Below are 24,101 nucleotides of genomic sequence, written 5' to 3' on the forward strand. Positions count from 1 at the left end.
GTACTTTTTCAAAACGTCCACAAGCTCTTTAAAGCTTTTATCTGCTGGCTTGTCAGGAGCAATGAGATTTCTCAGTAAAGTAAAATTTTTCATTCCGATGACTGTAAGAAACACTTAGGCCTGCTTTTCCTCTTCAATCTCATTCGCAATGAAAAGCTGGTCCATTTGCTTTACGTAAACTACAAAGTCCATAGTAACTGGATCAAAAGCCTCTAAAGCCCCTAATAACGATGATCCCATCCTCGTCACCATTTGAAGTGTTTTGTCACTTATTAGCAATTAAGAATACACACACACAGCTATCTGCTTCTGTTTCCCAGCTCCCAGTGTAAAAAAAACGGAAGGTTCCTTTATTCCTTATACTACACCAGAGGGTAATTTATCCGAGACTTAGCACACCCTACTGGCAGGTTTATCATATAGCACTTCTTTTTAACTAAAATGTCCTTTTACCAAAAAAAGGATAAACTTTAAATACAAACATCACAAAAAGTTAATTCAATTCTTTACTAGATATGGATTACCTAAGGAGATACAAACAGATCAAGGCTCAAATTTTATGTCACAAATATTCAAAGAAATAATGAAAAGCTTGGGACTAAAACAAGTTAAATCTTCAGATTATCCGCAATCGCAAGGAGCATTAGAGAGATGGCATCAAACTTTAAAGACCATGTTTAAAGCCTATTGTCAGGAATGTCCTAATGAATGGGATAAAGGAATTTAATTTTTACTGTTTGCCGTTAGGGATGCCCCTAACGAGTCCACAGGATTCAGTCCTTTCAAACTAATTTCTGGGCATGAGGTGAGAGGACCCCTCAAATTAATTGAAGAAAAATTTGTAAATCCGAAGTTCAGAGACTATGCTTTTAACCTATGTGTCAAATTTCTGTAAAGATTAACCAAAGGGTGTGAGTTGGCCAAAAAGCATTTGAAAATCACTCGGCAAACAATGAAAGCTGGCACAGATAAAAATGCCAAAGCTTGAAATTTTGTTGCTGGAGATAAGGTATTTGTATTGTTACCTGTCTCTGGTGAACTGTTAAAAGTGAGGTTCACTGGACATTACCAAATCAAAAAGAAACTCAAATCAGTGAGTGTGTCACATTAACATGTTCAAGTTATATTATGGACAGGGAAGATAGTCAGGAGAGGAGTGCGTTTACAATAGTAAAAGAAGTGAGTGAAATAAAAATATCAGAGCAATTCGAATCAGAAGTCAAAACTTCTAAAATTGATCCTTCAGTAATCAGATTGGGAAACGCGGAAGTGCTTAAAAAATTAGATGTAATATTATGCTATCTTCCAGAAAGCTGTCGAGGTGATTTGTGAAAACTATTACATAAATCAATATGTGTAAATAGGCCAGGGAAAAGATCTTTGGCCATACATGATGTTAATGTGGGGCATGCATCACCCATAAATCAACATCCTTACAGACTTAATCCAGGGAAATTAGCCCAAGCGAGGGAAAAGATCAAATTCATGATGGAAAATGACATTATTGAAACAAGTCACAGTTGCTGGAGCTCACCTATCATAATGGTCCCGAAGCCAGATTGGTCACAATAAGGTATAGATTATCGCAAAGTCAATGCGGTGACAAAGGTGGATTCATATCCAATTCCATGATTAGAAGATGTATTGAAAAGATTGGACAAGCAAGGGTCATTACAAAAATTGATTTATTGACAGGATATTGGCAAGTTCCATTGACAAATACAGCCAAAGAAATATCAGCTTCTGTAATCCCAGATGGACTTTATCAATGCAAAGTGTTGCCTTTGGGAATGAAAAATGCATCAGCAATTTTTCAAAGATTAACCAACAAGGTCATTGAAGGATTATGCAACAGCATTGTATATATTGATGATTTGGTTGTATTCAGCCAAACCTGGGAGGAGTTTTACAACACTTGAGCAAATTGTTTGATCGGTTGCAAAGAGCCACTTTGGCCATAAACTTAACAAAAAGAGAATTTGCCAAAGCAAAAGTGACTTAATCGGGCCACACTGTGGGACAAGGCCAAGTAGCACTTAGAAAAGCAAAACTAAGGGTTATCTTGGATTTTCCAGTGCCTAATTAAAGACAAGAGATTCTGCAGTATATAGGTATGAGTGGATTCTATCGGAAGTTAGTTCTGAATTTCAGTACTGTACTGGCTCCCCTAACAAGCTTGTTAAAGAAAGGCAAGAAATTTGAACGGGCAGAAGAGTGTCAAAGTACCTTTGACAGCTTGAAAGCTGCACTGACTACCACACCAGTTTGGCAGCACCAAATTAAGCTAAGCCATTTAAACTGGCTGTTGAAGCCAACAACATAGATGTTGCTACAGTTTTACTACAGGATGACGAGATGGGGATCGAACAGCCAGTCAGTTACTATTCTCGATTAAATTCTTGCCACAGAAATACTCAACTGTGGAAAAAGAGACTTTGAGTTTGGTGTTGGCTCCACGACATTTTGAAGTCTACATATCCAACAACTCTGTAGAAACTGTTATTTATACGGACCATAAGCCTTTAACCTTTTTCAGCAAAATGTCATACCAAGAATCTGAGACTATTTCATTGGGGTTTAATGCAACAGCCATACAATTTGAAAATCATTCATGTAGCAAAAAGAGACAACATCATAGCAGACGTTTTATCAAGAGCAAACATAGAGGAACCAGAATGTCGTGATCAAAATGGACTTCTGTAGAATATGATTTATCTGGAAAAGTTCCTACAGATTTGATGTAAATACATTGTTACTGCAGAGTAAAATCTGTCTAACTAAGAAAGAGATAGTGATAAGAGGAGATTGTAATAGAAAACGAAAATACCGCAAAGATACTTTTTCATTTTTTTCTGTGGGGTGGTGTTAGGAACAATGTAGAGCTTTTAGTTTAATTTATATTTTGTATTTGGATTTTAAGAAAGGTGAAACTTGGTCTTAGTTTCATTTAGAGGTTTTTGTGAGCTGGGTGCCGGGAAGTCTGGGGCCCTGTTTGCATACATGCATTTTTAATGAGTTTTTACAATTTTTGTTGAAGAGATGGGTTACCAACAGGTTAGTAGTTTAGTGAAGTTAAAAAAACTAAGTAGAAAAAACTGTGCTGTTGCCTAGTGACAGGGGTCCAGAGACACACAGACGGAAACACAGAAGGGCAGTCAGTTAGGGTGTGTATACCAGAGAGTGCAGGCAGAAGGTCTAATCTCTCTAATAAGAAATCCTGCAAGCCTGCGGGGGAACTGAGCTTAGGGAACTCGTGCTTGCTCTGAAGTTGAAGTAATAGTGAGTTTAGATTGTGCTTTTTGGGTCTCAGGGAGAGATTCCAGCAGAAGAAAAGCTTCCAGTGAATGCTCAGAAATCCGCTGGAAGCCCATATGCTCTCATGCCCACTTGTCCATCCTTGGCCTGCTACAACGATCCAGTGAAGCAAAATGCAAACTGGACAAACAGCGTCTCATCTTCAATTAGGCACTTTAGCCTTCCGGACTTAACATTGAGTTCAACAGCTTCAGACCATGAACTCTCTCCTCCATTTTTAACCAATTTTTAAAAAAATATTTTAAATTTATTTTTCTATCCTTTTTCCCAAACAGCAACCCCACCCTCCACCACCCAACCACACACAGGCCCATCTGTCACTAGTTTTTATGTTTTGCTTTCACAGAGCACTGACCCTTGTTCTACTATTAACACATTCTGCTAACTTGGCTTTATGCCACTATCCGCACCTCCTTTAGTCTTTAGCATTACCATTAACACTCCCTTTGTCCTGTGTCCATGACATCTTTGTGAATCTCTCCTGAGCTCCCACCTATCCCTGACCATCTACTTTGCTACACCTGCTCCATCCCCTCTTAAACAATACAAAATCCATCACATTTCTACTTCTCTTTCGCTCTAAAGAGTAATACAGACTAGCAACGTTAACTCTGTTTCTCTCTCCACAGATGCTACGAAACCTGTTGAGTTTTCCCAGCATTTTTAGTTTTTATCTCACTCACTACTTGTTTTAAGTCGCTGGACTAGTAGTCCTGAGGGCCCAAGCTAAAGAACTGGGGGCAGAGGCTCAAATCCCACCACGGCAGCTGGTGAAATTTGAATTCAGTTAATAAATCTGGAATATAAAGCTAGTCTTAGTAATAGTGACCATGATAGCCATCATCAGTTGTTGGAAATGTTCTTTAGGGAAGGAAATCTGCCGCCCTTGCCTAGTCTGGCTTACATATGACTCCAGACCCACAGCAATGTGGTTGTCTCTTATGTCCACAGTGAAATAGCCTAGCAAGCCACTCGGTTCAGGGACAGTTAGGGATGGGAAACAAATACCCACATCCCAGGAAAAAATAAGGAAAAAAATACGGTAGGAGGGAGTAGCACTGGGAGTCTACAACACTTGACTGTTTTTATATTCATTCAAAGGATGTGGGTGTTGCTGGCAAGGGCTGTATTCTTTGTCATCCTTAACTGCCCTTGAGCTGAGTGGCTTGCTAGGCCTTTTCAGGCGGCAGTTAAGAGTCAATCACATTGCTGTGTGTCTGTAATCACATATAGGCCAGACCCAGTAAGGATGGCAAATTTCTTTCCCTAAAAGGACATTTTAAAAAATTCATTCAAGGGATGTGGGCTTCGCTGGCAGGACCAGCATTTATTGCCCATCCCTAGTTGCCCTTGAGAAAGTGGTGGTGAGCAGCCTTCTTGAACCCCTGCAGTGCATGTGGTGTAGGTACACCCTCAGTGCTGTTAGGAAGGGAGTTCCAGGATTTTGACCCAGCGACAGTGAAGGAATGGTGATACATTTCCAAGCCAGCATGGTGGGTGACTTGGAGGGGAGCTTCCAGCTGATGGTGTTCCCATCTATCTGCTGCCCTTGTCCTTCTAGATGGCTGGGTTTGGAAAGTGCTGTCGAAGGAGCCTTGGCGAATTCCTGCAGTGCATCTTGTTGATTGTACACACTGCTGCTACTGTGCATTGGTGGTGGAGGGAATGAATGTTTGTGGATGTGGTACCAATTAAACAGGCTTTGTCCTGGGTGGTGTCAAGCTTCTTGAGTGTTGTGGGAGCTGAACTCATCCAGGCAAGTGGGAAACATTCCATCACACTCCTGACTTGTGCCTTGTAGATGGTGGACAAGCTTTGGGAAGTCAGGAGTTGAGTTACTCGTCTGTGAATTCCTAGCCTCTGACCCGCTCTTGTAGCCACAGTATTGACATGGCCAATCCAGTTCAGCTTCTGGTCAATGATAAACCCCCAGGATGTTGGTAGTGGGGGATTCAGTGATGGTAATGCCATTGAATGTCAAGAGGCAATGGTTAGGTTCTGTCTTGTTGGAGATGGTAATTGCCCGGCATTTGTGTGGCATGAATGTTACTTGCCACTCATCAGCCCAAGCCTGGATATTGTCCAGGTCTTGCTGTATTTGGACCTGGTCTGCTTCAGTATCTGAGGAGGCGTGAATTGTGCTGAACAATGTGCAATCATCAATGAACACCCCACTTTTGACCGAATGATGGAAGGAAGGTTATTGATGAAGCAGCTGAAGATGGTTGGGCCAAGGATAGTACCCCGAGGAACTCCTGCAATGATATCCTGGATCGGAGATGACTGACCTCCAGTAACCACCTTCCTTTGCGCTAGGTATGACTCCAATTAGTGGAGAGCTTTCCCCCTTATTCCCATTGACTCCAGTTTTGCTAGGGCTCCTTGATGCCACACTTGGTCAAATGTGGCCTTGATGTCAAGGGCAGTCACTCTCATCTCACCTTGGGAGTTCAGCTCTTTTGTCCATGTTTGAACCAAGGCTGTAATGAGGTCAGGAGCTGAGTGGCCTGGTGGAACCCAAACTAGGCATGAGTGAGCCGGTTATTGCTAAGTAAGTGCCGCTTGATAGCACTGGTGATGACCCCTTCCATTACTTTACTGATGATCAAGAGTAGACTGATGGGTCGGTAATTGGCCGGGTTGGATTTGTCTTGCTTTTTGTGTACAGGACATACCTGGGCAATTTTCCACATAGTCGGGTAGATGCCAGTGTTATAGCTGTACTAGAACAGCTTGGCTAGGACATGCGGCAAGTTCTGGAGCACAAGTATTCAGTACTATTGCCAAAATACCGTAAGGGCCCATAGCCTTTGCACTATCCAGTGCTTTCAGCTGTTTCTTGATATCACGTGGATTGAATCAAATTGGCTAAAGACTGGCATCTGTGATGCTGAGGGCCTCCGGAGGAGGCAGAGATGGATCATCCATTCGGCACTTCTGGCTGAAGATTGTGGCAAATGCTTCAGTCTTATCTTTTGCACTGATTGTGCTGGGCTCCCCCATCATTGAGGATGGGGATAATTGTGGAGCCGCTAGTGAGTTGTTAATTATCCACCACCATTTACAACAGGATGTGGAAGGACTGAAGAGCTAAGATCTGATCCATTGGTTGTGGGGTCGCTTAGCTCTGTCTATCACTTGCTGCTTATGCTATTTGGCATTCAACTAGTCCTGTGTTATAGCTTCACCAGGTTGACACCTTATTTTTAGGTATGCCTGGTGCTGCTCCTGGCATGCCCTCCTGCACTCTTCATTGAACCAGGGTTGATCCTCTGGCTTGATGGTAATGGTAGAGTGGGGGACATGCCAGGCCATGAGGTTACAGATTATGTCCGAGTACAATTCCGAATACAATACAATTCTGCTACTCCTAATGCGCCTCATGGCTGCACAATCTTGTGTTGCTAGATCTGTTCGAAATCTGTCCCATTTAGCACGGTGGTGGTAACACACAACACGATGGAGGGTATCCTCAATGTGAAGACACAACCACAGTGCAGTGGACACTCCTACCAATACTGTCATGGAAAGATGCATCTGTGGCAGGCAGGTTGGTAAGGATGAGGTCAAATATGTTTCTCCCTCACCACTTGTCACTGACCCAGTTGAGCAGGTATGTCCTTTAGGACTCGGCCAGCTTGGCCAGTAGTGGTGCTACCGAGCCAGTCTTGGTGAAGGACATTGAAGTCCCCCACCCAGAGTACATTCTGTGCCCTTGCCACCTTCAGTGGTTCCTCCAAGTGGTGTTCAACATGGAGAAGTACTGATTCATCAGCTGAAGGGGGCGGTTGGGGTTCCTGGTAATCAGCAGGAGGTTTCCTTGCCCATGTTTGACTTGATGCCATGAGACTTCATGGGGTCCAGAGTCGATGTTCAGGACTCCCTGGGCAATTCCCTCCTGACTTAAAATGAGAAAATTTAAGATTCTAAACTTTAAATACAGCCTGGGATTCCAAGATAATTTTAAATAAGAAAAACAGGAAATGGTTTGAGAATAGATGTTCCATTAAGTTTTAAGATCAAATTCCGCATTGAGGAGAATGAGTGCATTGCCCCTTAAGAGAGGCTGCACGGTGCCCCCACCTCTGCTGGGTCTTACCTGCTGGTGGGACAGGACACACCCAGGGATGGTGATGGTGGTGTCTAAGTCATTATCTGTAAAATACGATTCTGTGAGGATGACTATGTCAGGCTGTTGCTTGACTGGTCTGTGAAATAGTTCTCCCAATTTTGGCACAAGCCCCCAAATGTTAGTGAGGACGACTTTGCAGGGTCGAGTTTGCTGTTGTTGTTTCTGGTCCATGCCGGGTGGTCCTTTTGGAAACTTTATAGCCGTGGCTTGCTGGCCATTTCAGAGGGCATTTAAGAGTCAACCACATTGCTGTGGGTCTGGAGTCACATGTAGGCCAGACCAGGTAAGGACAGCAGATTTCCTTCCCTAAAGGACATTAGTGAACCAGTTGGGTTTCATTGTCATCGTTAGACTCTTATTGAATTCAAATTCCACCATTCAAACCTGGGCGGGCCTCAGTGCATTATCCTGGGTCACTGCATTACTAGTCCAGTGACAATGCCACTATGCCATCACCTCCCCTCACATTAGTAAAGCAGATGGGTTTTTACAACAATGATAGTTGTCATGGGTTTATGACTAACTTTCAATTCTAAATTCATCAACTGAATTTAAATTCCACCAGCTGCCATGGTGAGATTTGAATTCATGTCCCAGAGCATTAGCCTGGGCCTCTCGATTACTGGTTCATTGACATTACCGCTGGCCACCATCACCCCATTAAGTCTCTTGGCATCAGGTCAAACATGGAAAAGGAAACCTCCTGCTTATTACCACCTACCTACTGCTCTCTTTCAATTGCTGAATCGGTGCTCCACAACATTGAACACCATTGAAGCAATGAGGGTACTCTGGGTGGGAGACATCAATGATCATCACCAGGAGTGGCTTGGTAACATTCCTACTGACCGATCTCTGAAAGCCATATCTGCCAGACTGGGCTTGCAGCAGGTGGGAAGCAAACTAACAAAGAGGGAAAAGTCTACAAGACCGTGTCCTTTCAAATCGACCTGCTGCAGATGAATTTGTCCCATGGCAGTAGTGGCAGAAGTGACCGAGGGCACATAACATTCAGGACACTCTCCATCGTGTTGTGTGGCACTGACACCATGCTAAATGGGATAGATTCAGAACAGATCTAGCAACTCAAAACTGGGCATCCATGAGGTGCTGTGGGTCATCAGCAGCTGCTAAACTGTATTCGACCACAATCTGTAACCCGTGATTCAGCATATCCCTCACTCTACCATTACCACCAAGCCAGGGGACCAACCCTGGTTCAGTGAGGAGTGTAGGAGATGTTGCCTAGAGTATCATCAGGCATATCCGAAAATGAGATGCTAAGCAGGCAAAGTAACAGCATGGGACTGCATGCATGCAACAGACACAACTAAGCGATTCCACCGGATGGATCAAATCAAAGCTGTCCTGCCACATCTAGCCATCAATTGTGGTGAACAATTAAACAACTAACCAGAGAATGAGGCTTCACAAACAACCTCATTATTAATGATGGGGGAGCCCAACACCTCAGTGCAAAAAAAAAGGCTGAAACATTTAGAGCTATCTTCAGCCAGAAGTGCCAAATTGACAACCAATCTCAGCCTCACCCTGATGTCCCTAGCCTCACAGATGTCAGGCTTCAACCAATTCAAGTGACTCCATATGATATCAAGAAACAGTGAAAGGCACTGGATACAGCAAAGGCTATGGATCTTGATAACATCCCTGTAGTACTGAAGACTTGAGTTTTAGAACAAGCCCTTCCCCTAACCAAGCCATTCCAGTACAGCTACAACACTGGCATCTACCTGATAATGTGGAAAATTTTCCAGGTACGTCCTGTCTGCAAAAAGTAGGACAACTCCAATATGGCCAATTACCATCAGTTTACCCTTGATTATCAGCGAAGTGATGGAAGGCATCATTGACAGTGCTAAAAAGCAGCATTTACTCAGCTATACCCTACGCACTGATGCTCAGTTTGGTTTTCGCCAAGATTATGTGGCTCCAGACTTCATTACAGCCTTGGTCCAGACAAAGGCAAAAGAACTGAAATTCCAAAGGTGAGGTGAGAGTAGAAACATAGAAAATAGGAGCAGGAATAGGTCATTCGGCCCTTCAAGCCTACTTTGCCATTCAATATGATCATGGATGATCCTCTATCTCAACGCCATACTCCCACTCTCCCCCATACCCCTTGACGCCTTTAGAGTCTAGAAATCTATGTCCTTCTTAAGTATATTCAGTGACTTGACTCCACAGCCTTCTGTGGTAGAGAATTCCACAGGCTCACCACCCTCTGAGCGAAGACGGTTCTCCTCATCTCAGTCTTAAAGGGCCAACCACGTAACCTGAGATTGTGACCCTTTGTTCTAGACCCCCCAGCCAGAGGTAACATTATCCCTGCATCCAGTCTGTCCAGCCCTGTTAGAATTTTATACATTTCAATGAGATTCTCTCTCATTCTTTTAAACTACAGTGAACACAGGCCTAGGTGACCAAATTTCTCCTCGTAAGATAATCCTGCCATCCCAGGAATCAGTCTGGTGAACCATCGCTGCACTCCCTAGTTGGCAAGTATATCCTTTCGTAGGTGAGGAGACCCAAACTGCACACAATATTCCAGGTGTGGTCTCACCAAGGCCCTGTACAGCCGCAGTAAGACATCTTTGCTCCTGTACTCAAGTACTCTTGCAATGAAGGCCAACATACCATTTGCCTTCTTAACTGCATGCTGCACCTGCATACTTGTTTTCAGTGACTGGTGTACAAGGACACCCAGGAACCTTTGTACATCAACATTTCCCAATCTATCACCATTTAAATAATACTCTGCCATTCTGTTTTTCCTACCAAAGTGGATAACTTCACATTTATCCACATTATACAGCATCTGCCGTGTATTTGCCACTCACTCAACCTGTCTGAATCACCTTGAAACCTCTTAACATCCTCCTCACCACTCACGTTCCCACCAAATTTCATATCGTCAGCAAACTTGGAAATATTACATTTGATTCCCTCATCCAAGTTATTAATATGAATTGCAAATAGCTGGGACCCAAGCACTGATCCCTGCTAGTCACCGCCTGCCACTCCGAAAAAGACCCATTTATTCCTACTCTCCCTTTCCTGTCTGTTAACTAATTCTCAATCCATGGCAATATATTACCCCAAATCCCATGTGCTTTAATTTTGCACACTAACCTCTTATGTGGGACTTTATCAAAAGCTTTCTGAAAATCCAAATACACCACATCCACTGGTTCTTCCTTATCTATTCTGCTGGTTACATCCTCAAAAAACTCCAGTAGGTTTGTCAAACATGATTTCCCTTTCATAAATCCATGTTGACTTTGTCTAAACCCATTGATATTTTCTAATTGTCCTGTAATCACATCCTTTATAATAGGCTCTAGCATTTTCCCCACTACTGATGTTAGGCTAACTGGTCTACAAGTCCCTGTTTTCTCCTTCCCTCCTTTTTTAAAAAGTGGAGTTACACTTGCCACCCTCCAATCTGTCGGGACTGTTCCAGAATCTACAGAATTTTGGAAGATGACAACCAACACATCCACTGTTTCCATGGCCACCTCCTTTAGTACTCTGGGATGTAGATTATCAGGCCCTGGGGATTGTATCAGCTTTCAGTCCATTAATTTCTCCAGCACTATTTATTTTAGTAATACTAATTTCTCCAACTCCTCCTTCTCACCAGACCCTTGGTTCCCTAGCATTTCTGGGATTATTTGTGCCTTCCTCCATGAAGACAGAACTAAAGTAGTTGTTTAATTGTTCTGCCATTTCCTTGTTCGCTATTATAAATTTTCCCATTTCAGGCTATAAGAGACATACATTTGTTTTCACTAATCTTTTTTCTTTTTACATATATAAGGTAACTGCCCTGATGTCAAGGCAGTATTTGACCAAGCGTGGCTTCAAGGAGCCCTAGCAAAATTGAAGTCATTGGAAAACAGAGGGAAATCCATCCAGTGGTTGGAGTGATTCCTGGCACAAAGCAAGATGGCTCTGGTTCCTAGATGTCAATCGCCTCAGCCACAGGACATCGCTGCAGGAGTTCCTCAGGGTAGTGTCCTAGGCCCAACCATCTTCAGCTGCTTCAATAACCTTTCGTCCATCATAAGGTTAGTGTGGGGATGTTCATTGATGATTGCAGTGTTCAATACAAGGCATGACTCCTCAGATACTGAAAACGTCCATGCCCACATGCAGCAAGACCCGAATAACATTTAAACTTGGGATGATAGGTGGCAAGTAACATTTTCACCACACATGACAGGCAATGACTGTCTCCAAAAAAAGAAAATCTAATCACTACCCCCTCCACTTGACATTCAATAGCATTACTGTTGCTGAATCCCCCACCATCAACAACCTGGGGATTACAATTGACCAGAAACTGAACTGGACTGGCCTTATGAATATCGTAGCTACATGAGGTCAGATGCTGGCAATTATGCAGTGAGCAAATCATCTCCTAACTTCCCAAAGCCTATGCACCGTCTATAAGGCACCAGTGAGGAGTGTGATGGAATACTCTCCACTTGTCTCCAAAAACTCAACAGCATCCAAGACAAAGCAGCCCACCTGATCTGCACCCCTTCATTGCCTTATCCATTCACTCCCATGACATCAGTGTGTACCATCTACAAGATGCAATGCAGCAACTTGTCAAGACTCCTTCAAAGCACCTCCCAAAACCATGACCTCTACCATCCAGAAGAGCTAGGGCAGCAGACACATGGTAACACCACCTACATGTATCCCTCCAAGCCACACACCATCCTGACTTGGAACTGTATCAGTGTCAATGGGACAAAATCCTGCAGTCCCATGAACAAATAAAAAAAAATCCACTTTATTTCATTGCCAACTTCAAGATGACCATTTAAGCATCCGGCAAAGTAAATGCCATTTCTTTCCCCACCATGGATCCCTAGCAAAAAAGGCAAAACATTTGAGTCATGAAATTAACAAAACAGCTTCTCTTTGAAAAGCTGGCTTCATTAAATGCTCTTTTACACCAACAGCATCCTTTTCACATAATTGCAGCGCTGCGGATAATTCCTATAAACATTGGTTTGTTAGGCAATGCCTAACAACAGAACTATTAAATGAACGCAGAAAAACTGGCGCTTATATTTAAGGGGAAGGAAAGCAGATTGGTGACTTAGAAAACGACGCGCTGCCAGAGTTGCTCGACTGTAAATTCCCGATTTCCATTATAATTTTTTAAAAATGGGAACCCAACTCTCTCACTCATATTCAAAATTCATTCCGGAGTTTTCAGGGAGGCCCCCTTCTGTTCGACAATTGTTAACAGCGGGGGAGTGTCCTCAATTACTGTCGACAAAAAAATTAAAATGACTAAAGAGTTTTTTTTCGCACTGCCATGCATTTTCCCTCGCAAACTTCAGTCTGGTTAGAAAGTGGGATTTGTACTTTCCGGAAGAAATCTTGCTGCTTCCGTGGAGAAGAACAAAACACATAAATGTATTGTTCAGTTTTGCAACCATCATAATAAAGCCATCATTATAGAAAGCGAATTGTACCGGCAACCAAGCAAGCTTGTAATATCCAAATTAACCATAGCCTGAATATTAATTGGAATTCCCTTTATTTGTAAATATTTGACTAGACTCCAACTCCAAAGATTTGGTTAAGTAACGGGAAAAACTGTTGTTTCAATACAGAAAAGTATATTTTCATTATAAGTACATTTTCTAGCTATCTGCAAAGAAAATCGATCCAGAGGACATGACAAATGTTCTTGCGAAGGCAGCTCATCAGCTTTATTGTAAAAACAGTCCAACTGGCATAAAGACAATTTCAAGAATATTTAAAAGCTTTACAACAACAAAATTACTAGAGAAAATAAATTTCACAGCATTCTCCTTTCACGTGTTGGAATAACCTTACGTTTCGCATTAACAAAGGAGTTGCGTCGTTTAAATAGAACGTGTCTGCGTTGGGAATACATGGTTACTCTGCATTATATCTGAACGAAACCAAATTAAAAACATAAAGCGCTAATTACTTGCAGGAAATCCAACTTAGCCAAAACATTATTTGCTAATATATTTAACGTTAAATGCATTATTTAGAGCAGTTTTCAAATGGCTGTTAATTTAGACAAGAGTTCTTTTTAATTAATGTCCAGTAATTAAAGTCAAAATAATTATGGACGGCTAGAGAGAAGACTGAAGCCAATCTACATCGTGAAAGTACTGAATACAATTTTTCAAACTTTTGGAATACAAGTCACTTGATTTGGGGTGTTAAGTTTTACTTACAGAAAATTATGTGTTAATTGCGGAATTAAGAATTCAGCCCGGAAAAAAAAATCTGGATCCCAAAGAAATCTAACTTTTTCAAAATAAGTAAAATGTTGATAGAATGTTTAAACGTCCAGTTTTCTGAGGTGTAAATACGTCCTGGTCTTTGATAAATAAATCAACCACAAAAGCCGAGTGGGATCTGCAAATCATCGACTGCCCAACTTTCAAAATGCACTAATGGTTGCCACGTTCCTTGAAAAACAATTCCCAAACAATGTGAGATTTAATAGAAAGGAGTAACACTGTAACTATGGTTGCAACTCGACTTAACCCAAGTTTTAATATTTGCGCGGTTCACTGCACAAAATAAACAAGTCTTTAATTTGATTTCCTCCTAACACAAACAGATCTGCAGATGTAACATTTCACTGCCGGATAATTATCAGCGTGAGGAGGGACTGAGGCAGAAAATGTCTCCAACTGCTTCGGCCTGAGGAGTAAATGTGATTTAATAACTCGGTGGTATTCACAATAGCAGGGCACCACCGCCCCCCTACCCCCCCACCCACCTCACCCCGCTCTCATTATGGTACCTGCTGGTCTCAGCTTCAGCCCCCCTGAAAACTCCAAACAATAAGAGTAATTTGTAAATAAAACTATGGCATTGTCCTTGTTCGACCTAATGAGCAGGGATTAGGCAGAGTAACTTTCCTATAAATGGTCCATGGAAAGTTGGGAATAGTCAACACACCACTTGGGCAGAATACCAAGGTCCGCTTAGTGGAGTTTTCTGGTCTGACCCACGTCACACAGAAGCAAAGCAACGGAGATGGGCTTCGGGGAAATTGCAAGTCCCATCAAACCCACTCTGCAAAGTTTATCTTTCGTTGTAACCTATTTGCTACCCATGGCTTCTCACGGGTTACCTGTAAACCTGGGCAGTTCCACCAGATGCTTGCACATCCCCAAGGCGATGGCCCTGTGCTACGACATTGGTTATGCGGAGATGAGAATCCCTAACATACTGGAACATGAAACCCTCGCTGAAGTAATCCAACAGTCCACCAGCTGGTTACCTTTACTGGCCAGAGAATGTCATCCAGACGCCAGGATTTTCCTTTGTTCTCTTATTGCACCCGTTTGCTTAGACAGGTAAGGATCGTAAAGTGCTACTGCCCATCAATCCGCTTTGCTAATTCTAGTCCGTTACATAGCCAGGCAGGACAGCCAACAAGTTTGAGCACATTGAAATTAAAGTGCCATTTAATTTCAGATGAAAAGAAATATATAAACGTTACCTTGTGAAATGTTTTGTTTTGAATTCGGTCCCAGAATTACATGCCCAACACTAACTGTAATTACAGAGTAGGAGTAAATATTTAAATTAATACCGCGCGTGAAAGTGACGTTCCTGTCAATTCACAAATTGGGAATCAAAACGACGGATTAGTCTAAAATCGCTGAATAGTTTTATTTTCTGAAAGCGGAACTGAATGCGATTATTCCAGTTTTCTACTTCACAACCTCGCTGCCTCCAGTTGCGCGACAGGCAATTTTCAGTGGTTTTTCATTTGTAACAGTTCCCCCACTTTTTTGTAAACAGATCTTTTTCATTCCTCCAACATCCCTAGTCAAATCAATTTTGCTGGGCTTCCAGACAACATTCCGGTACCTTACCTAACTGGCTTTTCTTTCCTGTGGGAACTTGAAATTCCCTGTTCCCATTGGACATCTAGTTGCAGTACATATTTTCCAATAAAGGGTCACTGAGTAGAGATCAGGAGTAGTAACTCTGGCAGATTTTGTCCTTTATAGCAATAGAATTTAAAAGTAAGAAAGTTATGCTAAACCTATATGTAACCTTGGTTAGACCATACTGCAAATAGTTCTACTGGCTATATTACAAAAAGAATTATAGAGGCACTGGAGAAGGTGCAGAGAAGATTTACAAGGATGGTACCAGCTCATAGGTAAATGCAATCATCAGATTACTATAAACAAATTAGTGTCTACAAAATATTTCATATGCACACTTGAAAGCTCACTAATCCCAGTAACATGAATTACATTTACACAGTATATTTATTGATTAGCTCTCTACTCCCAGTGGTATGAACTGGATCACATGGCATTATGCCAACTGCTTGACTATTTTATTTTGATTGAACATTGATTTGTTCTGCCAGTCCACCTGACTACTACCCTTCTCTGACTGCCTGTCTGACATGAATTCTGCGGAATGGAAATTTCCTTCAGCCCAATGTTAGCAAAGTGAATACACCCTCTTGGGTTCATGCCATCGCCTGTTTGTAATTGTATCCACTCCATCAGCCTCCCTTCCTGCCCATTCACGTGGGACCAGATGGTTTAGAGCTTTGGTGATCTGTTCAACCTGAAGCTGTTCGCCTGATCACACACCGTCAGTAATAGAAACAACTTATTTCTCCACATCCACAATACTCACTTGTGCCCCTTAGCTTATTCCCTCATCTGCTGAAACCCTAACCCATGTTTTCATAAGTGCCAGGATTGATTTCTTAAATGCTCTTGTCAAAGCTTTCCTCTTCTCCATCCTTCAAGCTTCAGTTGATCCAGAATTGGTGACCCATATCCTCTCTCACATTTCCATTGCAAACACATGCATCAACATAGAGCACTCTCACACACCCAGGTGACCAATTATTTTATGAACAAATGCATCCCAATTGCTCCCTCCTTTTTTTTGTCGTCCCTGGATTACTGCTTGACATTCTCAGAGACCGAATTGGCAGTCACTAAACTCTTGCTTTGGAATTTTCTTCCAAAATCACAATGCTTCACCTTCTCTCTCTCTCTTAAAGTCTCAGAGATCAGTAATGTGCAGGTATCACTCACTGGTACAACATGTGCGACACTGAGACACACCATGGCGCTTCTTATATTGGTGAAGAGTATCACTTTAAATATTAGTAAGAAATCTGATGTTGGCTGTAGTTTATATGGAACCATTTTGTTACATCTTGGCTGTCAGTGATAGAATTCATCCAGTTTGAACTCCTGAGAGAACCTACAATAGTGCAGTTATTTAAAAGTCACAATCTTTAAATTCTGAGACACAGGCCTTTGTTTAAGACAAGCAAAACCCCCACTGCTACGAGAATACCACAAGAATGGGTGATCACTTGCATTGTAATACAGGGAAAAAGACTTCTAGAGGTGATTCCAACTTACTTTACAATGTCTGAGTTGGGGGGAGGGGGTGGGCGCATGTTGGAGGCATTGGTATTGTCAAGTTAAAATAGCAGTAAACACAAATAAGGAATGCTAGAACACAACGTATAGGTGCTTCTAAAGAAATTCATTCATTGTCCTTCATTGAAGAACAGCAGAATCAATGCCTGTTATATTTTTTTAGCATCTGATTCATGTACTCCTGGGGTTATGAGTGCATTTAAATAGGGTTTACTCATTCTGGCACAATTAATTCAAGTGTGTTGAAAAACAATCTTAAATTTGATTAGAGAAATGTTAGGGGAAAATTCCTGAATGAAAAACAAGAAAAGGAGTTTTCTCCCTAATTAATAACTTGCTAACGAAATTACTGAACACAGCTATGAAATGCATTATTTTCGACAGCGTGATTTTGTGACAGGTCAGTAACCTGGAAAAAGTCAGGAATTGTCCTTTTCTTTGGATTATAAGAAAACTTCAACTCGATGTTCAATATATATTACATTGTGTGCAGAATCTAGAACTGGGATGGGGGCGGTGGGTGTCACAGTCTGAATAAGGGTTCAGCCATTTAGCACTAAGATGTTTGTGAACCTTCTGAATTCTCAATGACGGAGGGCTGTAGATGCTCAGTTGTTGAGTATATTAAAGTCAAAAACAGACAGATTTTGGATGCTAAGGGAGTCAACGGATATAAATATACTGTGGGCAGGTGTAGCTCAGCCATAGTCTTATTGAATGGCAGAGCAGGCTCAAAGATCCAAATTACCTGCACCTGCTCCTATTTCTTCTGTTATGATCATATAGATCTGCTAAGCCACATAATAGAATAAGCTACAGAAAAATCAGTTGTGGACTTCCAGCTGGGACAGATTTCCAACATGCATGCATTAGAAGGATGAGAATTTATTGTGGAGGACCAACAGGGAATAACATAATATCCTTTTGACTTTTGCCACTTTTAAGGTTTATATACCCTTGTCACAGCCTCTGTGTAGCAGTGAGGAACAGCTGTGCTCCCATCATGGCCTGCTATGGCTACCCATGGCCAGAAATACTGAACTGCAACAAATTCCCTGCTGACCACGGCATGTGCATCTCTACTATCAGCAACAAGACGGCATCACATAGGAGAAGTAAGTGGTTTTGATTAAACAGTGGATTTCATTTAATGGCATATTAAACAAAAACACACAACATATTCAGATCAAGCCTCATTTTCTTTTTGGCTATCACCAAACCATTTCAATCTAGTTTCTAGTACGCTGTTAAAATTATTAATAAGGAGATAAAGAAATACAAAATACAAAAAAAAGTGACCAGAATCATTCAGCCAGTTCCTTTGGAAAGATTTTATAATGCATACACTGCTCAATGCACATAAGCACTAAACCACAAAGTGGCACCATTCCAGTTCTCATTTGCAATTCTCCACATAATAAATGCTGTCAGGTTGAGGCAGTGAGCAGAAGTGTCCTTAAGAGGAGGAAAAAGTGAGAATCCTCCATGCTGCTCTTCTGTTGTCTTTGCGTTCTGTTTGAGACCTGGAAGCAATTTAGCTTTCCATCTTCTAGCTCAGAAATAAGATATTAAGCACGAGGATCCTTGAATCCACAGACTGCTTGTACAAAACCTACAGATGCATTGACTGATCAGGTAACAGCACAGATTGCTGATCAAACTTGGAATTCCAGGCTTTGTGGCTTAGTTACTCTCTGGGTAAACTCACTACCCCAGTGTAATGATTTCATAAAAGTGAAGTACATTTTGTTAATTTAGCAGACATCATGTTTGGTTAAATGTGGTGTAGTGGTTACGTGACTGCAGTAATAATCCAGAGGCCTGGATTTATAATACTGAGCTCAGATCCCAGCACAGCAGTTATGAGGATTTGAATTTAGTTTTCAAATCTGGAAATGAATAGCAGACATCAGTAAACAGTAACTGGAACTTGTTGGATTGTCATAAAACCCAATTGGTTTGCCAATGTCTTTAGGGAAGGTCCGTCCTTATCCAGTATGACTACAATCCCACTCCAAACTCAACGACTCTTAAATGAAGTTGCCTAGCAAGCCAGGCAGCTGTATCACCAACTTCTCAGGGCAACTAGGGAAGGGAAATAGGCATTGTCCACGTCAGCAACACCCACATCCCAAGAATTGCTTCACCTGCCATGCTCCACATCACTGTCTCCAGCATTTAAATATTAATGGTATCTACAGTGTACACTTTTTACAACAAAGATGTAGTTGTAGTAAGTAACATGAATGCCATAAACATGGTCAACATTACATTACATTTTTATCCCTCTCTGGGCCTTTTTATCCCATAAATGCCAGTATGACAATTCAGGCCTATATACACATTTATGGGATCGGCATTTCAAAGAGTTTTCTTTGTACAGAAACAGAAAATACGGTAAATCAAAGCAAATGCTGAATAATGGAAACCAAGCTTGATCTCTTCCTTACTTGTTATCGATGCTAGCATACTTTCAAGTAGGGATCATTGGATAGTGGCAATTTCTCCCCATCCCCCAATGTCTTGGAGCACTAAGGCCAGTACAGTTGCTGCAAAGGCTGCGATCATGCATTTCAGAACAGACCAGAGATTAAACAGACCCCACTGCATCATTGGCGGTGTTGCACAACGATCATTTTCCCCCAGTTTCTCATCAATAAATTGTGTTCTATTTTTACTGTTACAACCCAACCAATTTCAGGTTAAGCACATGTAGGTGTCTAACTTTGTATTAAACTAATTCTGCACAGTATTACAATCCAATTACATAATCTGGGCTGACACTTAGGTGTAAGACTGAGGGAGTGCTGCATTGTTGTAGATGTCATCTTTCGGAAAATACATTAAACTGAGGCTCAAGTGGACTTGGAAGATCTGCGGACACTTTCCAAAAAGGAAAGCCTACAGACTTCCCAGAGTGCTGGTCAATATTCACCCCTTAAGCAACACTACCAAAATAGATTATCTCATTTGTGTTCATGGGACCATGTACACTGTTTGATTAAAAAAACAATATTACACGTAAAAAAAATTAAGTTAATTGTCTTTGAAGAATTTTGAAATGCCCTCAGAATATGAAATGTGCAAGATAAATGTAAACTCCTTTCCTTTATGGCCAGAAAATAACTTGGCCTTCAAATGAATTGAAACAATGCCATAGAAGACCTGTTGGTATTGTATTAAAGGAAAACAAGCTACTGCAGCCCATTTTGATGCTTCTCTCAGCAGCTGGATCAATAGTAAGTGTCAAAGAGCTAAAATAAGTATTAACTCCACACCCACACTCCATCATCCAAAACAAAGTTAGAAAATTATAGGGTCAGTTCATTGTAGAGCATTGTACGTGTACTGCCTGCATCTAACAAACATACATTGCTGTTCACTACACAGCAGTGCCCCAAGCAAGCTGTCAAGACTGCAAATTGGAAGAAACCACCTCATCAAAAGAAATACTCAATACATTTTGTTCACATGATTTTGGTAAGTTCAGTACAAGGAGGTAATGAAGCCATTGATTCTCTTCTATTATATAATAGCCTCATACAAAAAATGTCAATTTGACAAGCCTATCATCAAGTGTGCAGTTTGCAGCTTTTGACTGAATCTGCAAAACCAGAATGAGATTTTGAGGATTCATTTTGAGAGTTTTCTACAGTGTACCTTCTCCCTGTGCAATGGAAATTTCTCAAAAAGGTTAGAGATATTTATTTGGGGAGGACAATGTATTTCAGTAGTGCAATAGCTACAGTAACAGAGAAACAATCCAGAGCACATGAGTTCCAATTATATCAAAGTAAGTAATGAAAATATAGCCAATAAATGAGCTTATTTGCAAGCTGGCACCAGAAAAAATACCACAAATTCTGTTTGGTGATAAAGACCCAACTAGTTGGCCAATGTTCTTCAGGGAAGGAAACCATTCCACCCCTACCTTTTCTAGCTTATACAAGGTTTTAGTCCGAACTACATAATTAATTCTTGATACTTGAAGTGGCCTTGAAAGACACTCTAACTGTAAAAATAATCAATAGAATTCCCACCACCAACATCTTAGAGCAACTGAGGATGGAACTACAGCCGACACTGATGCCCCCACCCCAAAAGTAAATTTAAAAGCTTTGCCCCCTTTTGCGTTGGTCTCTTTTAAATATTTTCAACAGCCATATTGTTATTCATTACTAATGATCAAAGTAGCACACTGCAGGTCAGTTATTGCATTTGATTGAAAAGTTTGGGGTCAAATGAGAGAGTTTTAGATAATGTTTAATTATAAAGTATATCAAAGAACAGATAGTATTATATTCTTGATTAACAAGGAAGTCAATAGGTATCAGGGGTAGGCAAGGATGTGGCAATGAGGCCTCAATCAGATTCGCCACGATCTTATTAAGTGTCGGAGCAGGCTGAAGGGGCCTACTCCTGCTCCTTATTTGTATGTTTGCATTCCTGTTTAGGATAAGAGAGTTTGATATTTGAGCGGCCTGTCTGGGCACAAGTTTATAGTACAGAAGCTGAAGAAATTCAAAACTAACACCCCACCCTGCCCGCCAACTCTCCCAATAGCCCTATATAATCTTCCTCTACTTCAAATATTTATCCACTCTTCCCTATAAGCAGCAGTGATCTCTGCCTCATCTACTCGCTGGTGCAGAGCATTCCATACTCCAAATCTCCCCATAGCAAAATCTCTGTCCTCACTCCCTTAGAGAGAACTTTATAACGATGATCTTTAATTACTGACTTCGGGAATGTAAACTAGTGACGAAAAACTGTTTTCACATTTTATTTTCAATTTACAAATTTGTCCCAATGAGGAGGCATTAATTATTAAGGGTTTCAATTAACCTTCAACAGCAGGTAAATAAACCTCAGAAATCATGTTCCCATCCCATCCTCTGTCCAGTTTATTTGGCAAATGATAGCAAACAAATTGCCAGTTAATTTAAGTTAGCAAATTAACCAATACCCTACATTTCATAAACTCACCTATCTACCGTCTCATAATTTGGATCAATTTTCTATTTAGTTCTAAAGACAGAAAGACAGCAGAACCCCAATAGATTGTATACTAAGAAACACTCATTGTATCAAACATCCAGTATATCGGTTACACAATATAAAAGTCACACTTGCAGTTTTACACAGTTGGTAAAAACAAATTTTTCCTTCTCTCAATTCTCTTTACTCCTGTGATGAAAGTCACAACCCAGGTTGTTCCAATCACCATTACTATTAGCTTTTATTTAAAATAGTTGATGATGTTAAAATAACACTGATTGGAAAATCCAGGCAACAAGTTCTTGCTGGGGCATAGCTTCACAAATATATAGCCCTCCAGTAACTTGCCTAAGTTGCCAATACTCATGTGAGCCTGGATAGATGGATCCTAGAACTGGACAGGGCATCAAGGAGATCTCAATCTTGTCTTCCCCAAACATTCACAAAACACACTTTCTAGTAGGGTTCACTAGACTGCAATCAACACTGGGAAACTCTGCCTAATTCATGAGTGCCAAGACATGTGGTAGTAGTCCTACAACTGCTCTGGTTGAGATTAGGAAGCTCAGCACTGCCCAGGAATCAAAACTGGGATTATCTAGTCTGTATGGTTTTGTGTTACATTGGGCAGTAACTTAACCCATTGGGAAAGTTTGGTTAAAAAGCAGCTTCCCAGGCCAACATAAGTCATACCCAGTGCAAACCTGAATGATCCAAGCACCAGGCTTCACAGCACATGAACACACTGGGAAAGACATTACCTAAATAAAATGACCATTATTGTCATTGTATTTTTAAAACATCCTCAAGAATGATTTTTTTAAAATTGCCATTAGCAGGTCCTGCAAGTGAAGCATTCTTGTAGCACGTTCACAATCATGCCAAGAATCAACACATTCTCTGCCATTTCAAAATAAATATCAGGAAGAAAATAATCACAATTTCAGCAAGTTGAAAGCAGTTTTTGCATTCACTAGAAAGCTCATTTTATTCCCTCTCTAGTTTGCCTCTTCTGAAGTTCTCAACTTGTTGCAGTATGGTTCCATGGGTTTTTGTAGCCCTCTTGTGCCTCACAAAAGTGAGCGAGGATTCGCGTAGGAGTTCAGGCACAACGTTGGTCGACTATTCAACTGTAGAGTCATCACAGCCGAACCCAATATTTGCACAAGTATGCTTTCTACCAGCAACAGCTGGATAGCAATCAGCAGTGAGAACGCTGACTGATTTCCTTAGTCTTCTCCAGTCCAGGGGTAGCAGAATCAATTGCTAGCAAGTAGGAAGCTAGGTCATGTTTTGTTGTTACACTAGGTACTGTGCATTAAATTATAAAAACTCCTCAAACTCCATCCATCTGTCACAATTATTTGTGCATTACACTCTTCTCATTTCTTGGCTTTTTATTCAGTTTTTTAAAAAATTATAAGTCATACACAAAGTATTCTTCTACCTCCCACAGCAGTGAAAATCAGAATCTCAAGGAGAAACTCGAGTTTTTCCCGGATCTCAGATTTTGAGATGGACAGCAAATTGGAGGTCTTCAAGCATGGGCCCCTCCTCAAGACAGAGATTCATCCCAAGCTTCAGCACTGGCTTGACTTGGATGCCACTTGTGTCCAGAACATGACGCGAGGCAACCGCGTAGGAACTTTTGTGATTGTGGGCCGGATCCAAAATGGCAAAATTGCCGTGCACAAAGTGTATTTGTGGCAAAAGCGTGACAAAAATCTCATGCATGCTGTCAGAAAGTGGAAACACTACAGGTGCCGTACACAATACTGAGATTGAAAATTATATATTTGTAAATATGTATTATTAAGCAAGTGTAAAGTTCCTATAAAGTACTTTATCTTTTTCAGTGCTCATGTCTATTCTTAATGGCAAATTCAGATCAAGAGTCAGAAATTTAGAGGTAACCCAAACAGTGATCGTCATGAAAGGAAATTTCTACACAGGTACCCATGGTCGGACAAGATTTTACTGAAATGAAATTTGCAACATTTCCTTACTTTCACAAGCAAGGAATTCCTATTAAATATCCGCTTATTCACAGCACACACGAATAGCAGACAGACTTTTAGACAACCATGAGTACACAAACTGTACAAGTCATTAGTCAGGCTAAACTACGTTAAATAGGTTTTGTGCTAAGTTAGTGACCATTTTGTCTTAACTAACATAACGTA

The 24,101-nt window shown here is 41.1% G+C and overlaps 2 protein-coding genes across 2 annotated transcripts in view; one reads left to right on the forward strand and one right to left on the reverse strand.

The window, feature by feature from the left end:
* The window catches only part of p4htmb (prolyl 4-hydroxylase, transmembrane b), a 72,185-nt gene that overhangs the window by 42,090 nt on the left and 5,994 nt on the right, over window positions 1-24,101 (reverse strand). The gene's annotated exons all lie outside the window — the stretch shown is intronic.
* On the forward strand, window positions 9,302-23,697 carry LOC144681412 (secreted frizzled-related protein 5). Its single transcript, XM_078543006.1, has 5 exons — window positions 9,302-9,453; window positions 14,503-14,841; window positions 17,866-18,035; window positions 20,311-20,400; window positions 23,375-23,697. Exons 1-5 carry the CDS (start codon window positions 9,302-9,304, stop codon window positions 23,695-23,697), a joined length of 1,074 nt encoding a protein of 357 aa, XP_078399132.1.

This window comes from Cetorhinus maximus, chromosome 6 (genome assembly GCF_964194155.1).
Source record: "Cetorhinus maximus chromosome 6, sCetMax3.hap1.1, whole genome shotgun sequence".
Classification (NCBI taxonomy): Eukaryota; Metazoa; Chordata; class Chondrichthyes; order Lamniformes; family Cetorhinidae; genus Cetorhinus; species Cetorhinus maximus.